This window comes from Vicugna pacos, chromosome 3 (assembly GCF_048564905.1).
Source record: "Vicugna pacos chromosome 3, VicPac4, whole genome shotgun sequence".
NCBI lineage: Eukaryota > Metazoa > Chordata > Mammalia > Artiodactyla > Camelidae > Vicugna > Vicugna pacos.
Genome location: NC_132989.1, coordinates 40,984,967 through 40,997,794, shown reverse-complemented (window position 1 = coordinate 40,997,794; position 12,828 = coordinate 40,984,967). Strand labels below are relative to the sequence as shown.

General features: G+C 39.3%; 1 protein-coding gene across 2 annotated transcripts in view; it reads left to right on the top strand.

Moving 5' to 3' along the window:
* The window catches only part of LVRN (laeverin), a 56,635-nt gene that overhangs the window by 43,373 nt on the left and 434 nt on the right, over positions 1–12,828 (top strand). Inside the window, exons 15-19 of one of the 2 annotated variants that reach the window (XM_072957985.1) lie at positions 678–772; positions 2,704–2,811; positions 3,627–3,794; positions 4,015–4,152; positions 8,961–9,036. In XM_072957985.1, coding sequence (XP_072814086.1) covers positions 678–772; positions 2,704–2,811; positions 3,627–3,794; positions 4,015–4,152; positions 8,961–9,036 — 585 coding nt within the window. The remainder of the gene's footprint in view (positions 1–677; positions 773–2,703; positions 2,812–3,626; positions 3,795–4,014; positions 4,153–8,960; positions 9,037–12,828) is intronic. The other variant, XM_072957987.1, reaches the window with a different exon arrangement.

The following is a 12,828-nucleotide window of genomic DNA, read 5'->3' as shown; positions in this document are numbered from 1 at the left end:
CTGTCCGAAGTGCTGATGGGAACTTACTTCAGTGTGGGCCTGACAACCAACAGAAGGAGGCACTCGAATGTCCGGAGGGTCGAGGTGACTCACTGATAACGTCTGATCACTGGTTCTGAGAAAAGAAGTAAAAGCTAATGTTTGTTTTTAAAGAATTTCAATGAATAACATTAGTTTATTATTCTGAGAAGTGTATTGGTAAATGTATAACTGTTGTAATCCTACTGTCTATCAGCTGATGGCTCAGCTGAAGAAACTTCATTTCAGACTCAGGGCTTAAATTTGTCCAAGGCATAAATCAGTGTTCCTTGTTTTCTTGGAGGTAAATACACTAAGTGTGGAAGTTCCAAGGTAGAAGGTGTGTTTCTGTTTTTACATTTCTCTATTTGAAAGACAACTAGAAACGTTTGGGTGATATTAAATGATGAGAACAGTTAACATTTATTGAGCTCCTTCTACGTGCCAGGCAGTGTGCTTACAGTTTATATTACATATTGTTTACATATGAGGGAACTGACTCTAGAGGTTAAAAGAACAGTTTTACATTTACTAACAAAGATTATTTCTAAAGAAATATCTACCACCTCTCTGTTAATGTCTTTTCAGACAAAGAGAAAAGCAGTGCAAATTGAGTGTGGTGAGCAGAGCTAACCATATACTTTCTGTATTGTTTATAGAAGTATCTGTTAAAGAGACTTACCTCTATATGGAATATTTATTCAACTATAATTCGTGAAAATGTGGCAGCATTGCAGGATGACTATTTAGCTCTGTAAGTATTTTTCTGAGCAGTGATAATTGAATAAAATGATTCCTATTTTCAGATAAGTTTCTGGATTCTAAGATCCTAATATTGATGATTGAGAGATTTGTGTGCAGTTAGAGCATAGTCGCTTTTGGGACTGGTGAGCTACATGTGTCCTATTGTGAAATAATAGGTTTGGACCTTAGTTTATCTGCAAAGCACATGCAAGTGCACACAAGAATGTATAGCTTTATACTCTCAAATCTTACGCTCCTGGTTGAAATCTTAAGTGTGTTATACTACTGGTGAAGGGTTGTGCCAAGCAAAACCGGCCTATACACATGAATTGAAGGGCACGGGAAGGCCACAGGTGACAAAAGTCCCCTCTGTATATTACTGACAACAGGGGAAATTTCGATTATTTATGTCAGACAGAAATTCTAACATCATGCAAATATGACGAGAGGTTGACAGTGAACTCTTACCTGTCACTGTGTGTGAGCATGACTAAGTACTGCAAATGATTTTCCCATCATTGGTTTGGTGAGGGGAGTATGCTGGGCTAGGAAGGGGTAAAAGGCAGATGGGGCTGCAGGGCCACTGACAAAAGGATTGTGAATGTGGGCTGGGCTTCCAGATTTAGGGAGGGAGTTTGTGAACAGTGACTGGTACAGGGATTATATTTGCAGCTCTAGTCAGCATCAAGTCATCAGTTAGACCAAGCAAGGAATACAAAATATACACAAGGTGATTACTGTCTCTCAGGAGTACCCTTCTGAGACGGGAGAGACTTCAGCGCTGGGGCGTGTGACTGGAAAGACAGAGGGTTAGACGTGCAAATGGATGGAAGGCAGTGAGGACGAGCTGGGGTGGGAAGTGGACGGGCAGGTTGTGTGAGTGGACGGAAAGCCCAACCAGGCGGCACCTGTGCCCAGCCGTGGCCTTGGCTCTCCTAAATTGGGCTGAAGTGGTGTGCTTTTTGTAGCCTCCTTGGGCCAGTTTTTTCAGAGCAACCTTGGGGAGTTAGAATGTGCTTCCAGAGCATTCCATCTTGCTGCCGCCAGCTTGGAATGGGTGGGGAGAGAGAGTGAATGTGTGAATGAGTGTTCAGAACTGTCTATTAGAGGGCCTCCACCCCTGGACATCATACTGCTGCTTGTCAGAAGGTCAGGGCAAGCTGGGGTGAAACTGGAGGAAGGGTGGAGCAACGGAGATTTGGCTCTTGCATTTGCTGGAAACTTCTGGCCCATTTGAATTTCTTTACCTCTGACTCCAAACTGGAGGGTGTCAGGAGACACAACTCAAGGGACCATGTATCTGGTTTCATCATTGTTCTTCACTGTATTTTGAAATTATTTTGTTTGGAATCATAATGTGTACATCTGCTCAGCCACAAAAACAAAAGAGAAACCTCCATTCTTTTTCCAGAACCCGACTTTAATAGCCAGTCGGAGCAGAGGAAGAAACAGAAGCTTAAGCGAGGGAAGGCACACTGTCGAGGAAGAGAAACAAACCGTTCCCTCTCGTTCTCGTGTGTAGGGGAAGAACTTTGTTGTTCAGTGTATTAGATCAGATACACTAAAGTCGTTGTTTTTTGAATCCATAAGGCAATTAAAATCATAAAAGGAGGGAAAATAAATTGATAGCAGATGTGGAGTATGTGTACACCCATGTGTGTTTGAGGGAGATGAAGGATGGCAGTAATTCATTTCTTACTTTCAAAAAATACCAGTCTTAGAGCTGGTGCCTGAGAGCCTCTCAGCAATTATTTCTCTGAACCTTAAATACAGTTGCCATCCACAGAGGCTATTTTTTTTTAAACAAACCTGATATTGTTGGAAGGATGTTTTTAAACATCTTTTCATCTTCCATCTTTTCATGAAGCACATATTCTTGGAGGTAGAACAAGTAAAAGTAGTAATGAAAAATAAATGTTTTTCTTTTACTTTTCCTTCAAGAATATCACTGGAAAAACTTTTTGAAACTGCGTGTTGGTTGGGTCTCGAGGACTGTCTTCAGCTGTCAAGAGAGCTCTTCAGAAACTGGATGAACCATCCAGAGAATGAGTAAGAGTAATACTGTAATTGTCCTGCTCTTTGTCCTGTTTCGGCACCAATTTCTCTACCTTTTTGATGCTCTTACTCTGGGAGCGATCATTCTGTTCTCACTTGGTTAATCTCTCTCTTTTACTATTTTTTTTTCAAATATCCTTAAGAAAAAAAAAGCCAACCAGTTATCTCATGTAGGTATGTGAATAACAATAGATTAGTATTTATACATTGAATTCTCACCCAGGAACTCATTGCCAATGCATTCCCTATTCACCAGTGCTTATTTTGAGTCTACTTAGGTTGTTACTTACGATTATTTATTCCTTTTTTTTTTTTTTACTTTTTTAAATTGAAGTATCATCAGTTTACAATGTTGTGTCAACTTCTGGTGTACTGATTATTTATTCTTATTATGTACATTTAAGTGCATCACAGCATCTTTCTCTCCGAGTTTGCAGTCTCATTGAGAGCTGAGACCAAGACTCCGTCATTTTGGTGTTATTATATTACCATTAATGTATCACCTATGATGGACTGTTAGAAATGTGATAAGATATGAAACTAAACGAAGTTATCAACATACACTGTTTGTACTATTCTAATTTACTTGTCCCTCAAAACTCTTTAGCTTCTAAACTAATTTGATGATCTCAAGAGAGTAATGTGAATAACAGTTTTCACAATTGCTTTTCTAGATTCTACTTTTGATATTTATATCTGAGATTGCAGACACTGTTTTTTCTAGGCTTATACTTCTAAGTATGTGACAACCTAGAAAAACATATGACTTAACTGCTATGAAAAATATCATTGCATCTTATACCTTTCAGAATACCTTATCCGATTAAAACTGTGATTTTGTGTTATGGCATTGCCTTGGGAAATGATAAAGAATGGGATTTTCTGTTAAGTATCTACAATAATAAAACAAAGGAAGAAGAAAGGATTCAACTTGCTTATGCAATGAGCTGCAGTAAGGACCCATGGATACTTAACAGGTGATTATTATCAACTTACCTGGAAAGGGTTCCTGGTATAGGAATGCAATTGATAAACCAAAGGGAGAAGAACAGAAATGAACTAATATAAGAATAAATGCAAAGTGTATGTGTGTCACTAACTTAGAACCATATGGGATTTTAACTCCATTTATTGAAATTAACTTTTTCCACTGAGTAATTTTTCCATGCTTATTTTCTGCCAAATGCACTTTTGCAGATACATGGAGTATGCCATCACTACATCTCTGTTCTCTTTTAATGAAACAAATATAATCGAAGTTGTGGCAGCATCTGAAGTTGGGCGATACATTGCAAAGGACTTTTTAATCAACAATTGGCAAGCCGTGATTGAAAGGTAAGAAGGAAATGTGAGATGTCGTTTTCATTTAGGTCATTGGTTTGGTGCTAGTGGCTCAACTGTAGTCTGGCTAGTTCCACTAACGTCGTTTGCATTGACTAGAAAAATGGTCATTTTTTGTGCATTTAGTCTCACCACAAACTGGCAGTGTCAGAGAAGATAAGGTCACTTACCTCGGTTTTGGTTTTCTGTGTGAGTAGAGATTTGCACAGGATACCTATCTACCTCAGTTTCCCCGTTACGCTCGCTAAGAACCTTGTCTTCAGAGACACAGACTAGAGCAAGTCATGCTTTTTGGTGTGAGTGTACGGCATGCACACATTTATTTTGTGAAGTGCATCACCGTGTCCTTAAGAAGCAGCAGCGCTCATTACTACATAAGCCTGGATGTTGCCCGTGCCTTTTATTTATCAGATTCCCTTCATACATCTGGGTTCTGTATTCTTCAACTTCTTAAGATTAAGTCTGCTAACTTCTCAGCCTGTTTGGTAAAATATCCATTGAAATACAAAAATCAGACAGCATGCCCTTGATAGCTGCTCTTTCTATAACAGTATTTAACGTCCATTCTTAAAAGCCTAGAATAATCTGTCCTACAACTACTCACGTACTGGAGCATTGGCAGGTATGAAGTAGTCAGCAGTTGAAGTCCACATGCCTATAGAGTTGGAAGATACATTTTGTAAATAGGCTCACCTCTTTGGAACAGAAACTATATTTAGACTATAAATATTTAAGAATGTGAATATAATTCTCTTATAGAGCAGAATAATAACATGTTTTTCTTGTATAGCCATTTATTGAACACTTTTATAACACACAAAAATGTGTTTTTAAATATATAGGTAAGAGCTCATCTGTATAGTAACATTCTTCTGGCTCATCAGTGGAACATGCATAGAATACTCAGTGTCAAAAAAAATATCCTTATCTCTTGTTTTAAATGATCGTTCTAGGCTCCTTGCTTCAGAGAGTCTTATGAATTCCTTAAATTTCCTGGGATCCCTAAGGCCTTGGGGGTAAATGGTGTCTTCCATTTTTGCTTATTAACTCATTCAAGGTGGTGCCCTCCTCCCCAGGTCCAGCTTCACAGTGGGAATTTGGGAGTTGGGTAGAAATCAGAATTATTTACGGAGGTCCCCTTGTTCCATGAGGTTTCAGAGATTCCAGACTCATAGGTCTGTCTGTTAGTTTCTGTTCTCTCTCACTGGAGCTTGTATCAAAAGCTCTGTCCCCTGCCCCTTCTCGGTCTGATGTGCCTGGTGTGGCCTGGACTGGAAGCCACCTGCCTTCTTGCTCCTGGAATCATTTTGCCCGAGGTTGTTCACTTTAGCAACACTCCTTGCCTGTCTTCTTCCAGAGCATCCTGCTGAACAATCTAGTAGCAATTCTGGAATTAAAATGATGAGAGAACAACTTCTTTAAGAAAAGTGTGATGATCTGCCTGAGGACCCAGCCTGTAATCACCGCAGGCTGGCACCTCCGCTCCTTCTGATGCACTGCCTGGCCCTGAGGGAGACCCAGCTTCACGGCCGTCCCAGGCTCAGTGCTCAGTAGTACCTGGCCCTTGGTGTGCACTTGTATGTGTTAAGGATTGTTCATATTGTGGTTGTGGCTCACAGTGGCATGGCACCTGTCAGTCCTAGACCTCATCCACACTCAGACAGGTGAGCCTAAGTGCACCTCAGACACTTTCTAATATAGCAGAGCTTTGCAGTCACTTGGAGTGGCCAATACATCTCAAGACTCGCAAGCCCACCTACCCCTTGAAAATCAAAATCTGCCAGAATGGAGAGCAAAATCTGTACCTTTCACTGGCCCCCCAGATGACTCCAGTATAGTTTAACATGGAACCAGTTGACATTGGATTAAAAAATTACCTAAGGCTGCATTGCTCAACATGATAGCTACTGGCTAACATACGGCCATTTAAATTTAAATGAATTACAATGAAATAAAATTTAAAATTCGGTTCCTCAGTTGTGCTCGCCTTGTTTTAAGTGCTCAGTGTGGCCAGTAGCTACCATCATGGACAGCTCAGGTCGAGAACATTTCTATCATTGAGAGAATTTAACTGGGCTGCACTGTTCTAAGGGGTAAAACAGCCCCTCAGCTCATCTTTCCTCTCTTTTTATACCATACACAGCACATGTAAGTAATTAAGCCTTCCAAATGGCTTTGAACAACCCATGGGAAAGATTGCTCTTAATTTAAGTGTACTTTAATTTTTATTCCTCAGAAGAATTTTTTTCTGCCTTTAGAGAGCAGGAACATGTTTGCAACGCTCTCTAAAAAGTCCATTGTCTAGCAACTTATGTAAATGATCTAGGTGTATTAAACAAGAATTAGAAGGAATTCCTTTAAAAAAAAAAAGAACACTTTAAATGGATATTTCATTATCCCCAAGAAGTTCTTAGAATTATATATGCATTCACTATTAACCTTGGCTTAAATGTTTTTATCTTTTATCGACAAAATGCCATGCTCATAAAATAGATGCCTTTTCTGTTAATGGTAAGTTCATCTCAGTTCACTCCTCTTGGACATTCTGCTAAAAGAAGTCTTTGAGACTTAAATAAATTTCCTTTCTACAAATAATCCTTTTTTATTTTTAGGATTCAATTTCTAGTCACCAGTCTTGCTGAATTTTGCAAGTGATTTTGAATAGACAATGATAAGATATACAGGTTGTTAGGAGGAAATAAAAGTTCAGATTAATAATTAAACTGTTCTATACATTTAAAATGGCACAGGAATGCTTACTTTATTCTTTGTACATCAGAATATTTACTTGTCATTTATTAAACAGTTATATCTGGCATGAATATCTGTATGTCACCAGTCTTCATAAAATGATAAAGATGGTATAAAAGTATAAGTAAACACATGCTATGACAAATTAAATTTTGTATGATTTAAGTGAAAAGGATGTATTCTGAATTTGCTAAAATGTGACTGATTACTAGCAAGTTAACTTTGAAATTGGTGTTTTTCTAGTATGTTCTGCTGAACATTATTCATGGAAGACACTGATAACTCTTCTGTGAACAAGTAGCCCAGCCAGTTTGGAAACTGTCTATTTTAACTTCCGCTTTTGTAAATTCACAAGCTATGTTAGCATCATAAAGCTTTAAGAAGCCCTTCAGAAGGAAATCTAGCATCTAGCCCAGCATCTAATAGCTGTAGTCCTACTATGTACTGTATATGCTGATGTAAACAAAATGTCATTCTGCCAGGAGATCGCTTGTTCCAGGAGAAAGACAGATGAGAACCTAAATTCTCCAACCCTCTCATCTGGAACTGGAACCGGACCAACACCTGGTTATCATGTGCCTATTAATATTTAGGCCTTGCTTTCCTTTTGTTCAGTACTATTTCAAAGAGATTGCTGTCTGAACAATACATCATCTGTCTCAAAAGCACCTCCTCTTGAAACCTTTGAGAACAAGAAGGAATGAACTGTGCCAGGCATCCTGATAGGGGCTTCAACATACATCACCTCATTTAATCTCTACACCAATGCTTCTAACTATATGTTTTCCCCCATTTTTACAATTTATAAGTTTCCCCAAGATGACCTCAAACCCAGCCCTGCCTCTAGGGTAATCTTTCTCCCATATCTGGTAGAAAAATCACACATTTAGCCATGTAGGTAGTTTTCTACTTTTTTTTTTTTTATTTGGAACTCAGTTTCTTTGCCAATTCTGTCAAATTTCTTGAGTCATTTCGCAAGCTTTTTATACCTGGCCAACAAAAATGAAGCACTAAGAAATATTTCCTCTTTCCCCATAGAAACAGATTTGCTTGCCTGAATTAGATGTAGACTGTCTCTTGTCCTCCACTTTGCTGAAGCAGACGCAGCCTGAGTTACAGCTGGGAGCTTAAAAAGGACAAAAGCAAACATGCCCTCACCTTTGTCTGCATATTATGCCAACAATAACTCTTACAATTTTTAAATTCAAGTGCACATTTTTGAAGTAAATCAATTGTGTGTATTAACTATCAACTATCCCCAGGACAGAATGGTAGTTTTTCAACCCTTTCTTGTTCAGCCCATTATATTAACCCTATTTTAATTTTCTTTCTTTTTCAATGCATCCAAAAGTCTTTCTTTACTTTTTTAACTACAGCAACGCTTTGAGCAGGTATGTATCTGCTGTTTTTCCACAGCAACACTTCATGGCTGGTTTTCAGACATTCTCGCTGAATATTCGAGGTCACTAAGCTAAAGGGGAAGTTTCAGTTACCGTACCCATTTGAGGGCGCTTAAAGAAGGCCAGAGTACTCAGCCTTCAGGGAGCACCAACATTTTGAGAATCTCTGAAGACATGGATCCTCTTTCCAAAAAGCATATACAAATACAAAATTTCAAATAAGCTTTAAGAGTATTTTAGAGTTTCTGAAATTGGTTGTCTATTAACTGCATTTTTTAAGGGGCATACTTTGAATATTTACTTATTCTCTTATAATGTTCTTAATCTGGGGTATGTGACATCTATTCTAACTATCTCACGTAAAAAGATTTTAAAAAGTTGTTACTGTTTTAAGAACTTTTTACATTTAAATGAAACTTTTAGAACTATGTGTTACACAGATCAGTAACTACAAATATTTCTTTGCGCTAATAGGCTTTTCTACAGAAAAGATTTTTCTATTAAAAGATGAAACTAATCTAGTTCGTAAGTGATTTTGCTTAGATTTGGGAGGAAGGAATAATAGGGACTGTGTACTCAGCATTTATCTGCTGTGTGGCTTTATCTTGCAAAACATTTCCCACCCCTGATTAGCATCTTGTTGCTTTGTAGGTATGGAACAAAGTTGTTGGTTTCTCTAGTATATGTAATAGGAAGAACCATAAGCACAGATTTACAGATCACAGAGGTAAGTACTACAGATATCGTGAATTATAATGGTAATTTAGAAGCCATTTTTTATGTAATTCAATTTGCTAAAATTAAAAACAATATGCTCATCTGAATTGTTACATTCTGGGCTCCACTGGTGCTATTATCACTGTGCAGGAAATGTTTCTTCATTCTATCTTGCTCCTGAAATAGAGGCCATTCTGGTTCATGGAGGGTTGGACTTCACCCTTTCTCACCTAAATCACTGCAGAAGACTATGGCCCCAGGTCCCTGGCCCAGGCTGGTCTTCCCTCCATCCCATTCCTCTCTTTGCTGTTGGTCATTGCCTTGCCCCCAAAGCTTCCATAACTCATTGTTTTTAGAAGAAATTTAAAAATCTTTTCCTCGGCACATGAGCCCCTTCATAATCCGGCCCTTGCCTTACTCCCTAGCTTCACTTGTGCCCACTTCACAACCAGCTGTCAGACAGTAAGAGAGACAGGCACACTCTTCCTCTAGCTATACTGTGCCACTTACAGAATTTCCTAAATTATCGTGTTATTGCACATTCTCCAGATTTCAGAAACTCTCTACCTCCTATCTCGGGTGTCCACCTCCTGCCTGTCCTTGCCTGGAAAATTCCTCATCATCCTTCAAGACCTTGCTCCTACCACGTATTCTAGGAATGTTTTGATTAACTGACTTACACACTCTCCTCCTCCATGCTCCCAAATCATCCTGTGAAGAGCTTTATCATAGCGCCGACCACTTTATGCTGTAATCACTGTGTGAATATGTCTGTGCTCTGAGTCTGTAATGAGCTCCCCGAGGACCGACACCATAATTTAGTCACATGTCTCTTCGAGAACCTCACCTGGGGTTCGCCATTTCTAGGCTTTGCTTTCTTCAGGCTGAACTTCCTCTTCGGCAGGCTTTCTCCACGTCAAGCTAAGCACAGCCGCAGGCTTGTGTGACCCTTAGCACCCTCAGAGGCGGAGGGAGGAACCCCTTCTCACCCAGCCTCAACTTCCGGACCTGAAGACAGGACTCTGACTGGTTCGACTTGAGTCACATGCACCAATCACCGTGTCCAGGAGAACTGACGAACTCTGATTGGCCTGGCCTGAGTCGTGTGCCCGCCCCATGCAAACCACAGGCACCGGGAATAGGGGAGGGATAGTTCTGGAAAGGAAAGAAGGATCGTATAACCAGAAATTAGACTGAGGCAAGAGCAAATGTCTGCAAAAAAGCCACACACAAAGTAAAACAAGAATAAATACAAATGTAACCTCTACACACCCAGTGGCATGGGTAAAATTAGGAAGATTACAATACCAAACACTGGCCAAGACGGAAAGAAACTGGGACTCTCTTATCCTGCTGGTGGGAATGTAAAGTGGTACAACCACTTTTGGACATAGGCAGGTTGGTCGGTTGGGTTTTTTTAACGCTAGACACATAGGACCTAATGAGTCTATTTTTTAAGTTTTTACTCAAGAGAAATGAAAACCTACATCCACACAAAGACTTGTGCTTGAGTGTTCATAGCAACTTTATTCACATTAGCGAGAACTGGAAACCATCCAAATGTCCATCAGCTGGTGAATGGATAAGGAAAATGTAATATATCCACACAGGGACTACTACCCTGCAATTAAAAAAAAAAAAAAGAGGCACAGGTTCGTATAGCAACATGGATGAATCTCAAGATAGTTCTGATGAATAAAAGAAAATGGACGCATTCTAGGAAATGCAAATTAATCTATAGTGACAAGAGGCAGGTCAGTGGTTGGGGGGACAGAGGGAGGGATGAACTGCAAAAGGGCCTGAAGAACTTTTTGTGGGTGATGGAAATACCCTGTTTCTTGATTGTGGCTGTGGTTTTCCAGGCGTATACAGTGGTCAAAACTCACTGACTTGTACACTTTAAGTGGATACAGTTAGTTATACCTGATTATGTCTTGCTGATGTTGATTAAAATTTTTAAGAAAATTACATGAGTGAAAATGAAACACCAGGGCCTAGAACTATATTAATAAGATCAGAAATGGCCTGTGTAATAAGAACAGAAAATCAACTCCCCAACCCCAGCAAGTAAACAAATAGATGTTTAGGTGGTAAATGCCTGAAATTTGACCTTAGCAAAAAAAAGGGGAAACAGTTATGGAGCTGTTACTATGAGACGGACAAAGAACTGGAAATTCCTGAAAGAATTACCTTTATTTGGGTTTTTATCAGGGATTCCCTGGACAGAGTGAGGGGCACACCCAAAACTGTCAGAACAAAAGCTCCAAGGATCAAAATTGAGTTTGTGTTGATATCTTCAAAAGTACAATAGTTCATCTTTGTCCCTACAGAACCCAGTAAAGTTTTATTGTTGGTGTTTAATGAATGAATGAAGTTTGTATGACTTAAGCAATCCTCAAAGTTCCAAAACTTTATACTCACTGATAGTTCATTAAAAAAATGCAAAAATGCTCAGTGGTAGAGCACATGCTTAGCATGCACGAAATCCTATGTTCAATCCTCAGTATCTCCAATTAAAACATAAATACAATAAAAAAATTTTTTTTAAATTTTTAAATGAAAAAATGGATTTAGCAGTGGTTAAATTATTGCAACTTCGAAAAAAAGTAGATTAGCTACTGTGAATATCCTTGTCAAAAAACTATTAATGTCCAATAGTTCTACTAGAGTGTATCAGTTCCCATGATAATAACGAAAATAATTACTAAAAAAGAAAATGAAAAGAGTCACATGAATCCCTTTTCCCTCCACACCAGCACAGTCTTTAGACAGTCCCCGAATCTCTTACCCTGCTCTTTATACTGCCCCCTGCTGGAGCCTGGCTTCACTCATGCTCTCAAGCACTCGTGAAGCCCCACCCACAGTCCCACAAACCAGCGCTCCCCTCCCACCCACGGTAGGTACACGATCGTGGGCACACGACCAGAATGGTGCGGCTGACCTGTGGCTCCCACTGCCTGGCAGGTGTGGGAGAGAGTGGGAGGTTTGTTCCTAGTTCCTTAACCTACTTTTTCGCAGAATTGCAGAATTCGCAGAATTTTCTTTTGCATTGTTGTTAGGCTTGCCAGCCCTATTACTACTTAATTTCAAGTACATTAGGGTTTAAGTGACCTTTCATGGGACGGTAGGGTACACTATCATTTTATGGTAATATGTGTTCTGAGTTCTAATCCAATGACAGCACAATAGACTTTTGGAATGTAACTTATTCATCACTTGGGGTCTGGCTTGTATGTAATATTGCAGCAGATGTTCCAGTAGCTGAATGCTTGACCTGATTCCATGAAGGAATTCAGCCAATGGGTGAATCCACTATAAACATTCTTAAATAAAGGATAACATTTGTGAAGACATGGATATTGGGTACCAGTTTTGGGCTTTGGAAGTTGCAAAGTTTCTTTTATATATATACAATGTTTTCATTTAAAATTTTTTTTTATTTTATTTAGTTTTTTTCCCTTTTCTTTCTTTTTTTTTTAAATAGAGGTACTGCTGATTGAACCCAGGATCTCCAGCATGCTACTACTGAGCTATAGTCCACCCTCCCCTCCACCCCCTGCAAAGTTTCTTTTGAGATAATAGATCTCACTCTATTGTTGTCCACAAGTCTTGTATATCTAATATGCATTCAGTAAATGTTTACTGAGCACGTACTATGTGCTTTGGGGAATAGAGCGGTGAGTAAAATAGACACATTTCTACTTATCCCAACTGTCACCACCCATTTGCACGAGCCTGTCATTGACATGAACCTTGTCTTGCTGTGTCTGAGTGAGAAGTTCGATGGCGCTGACTGTCTCTT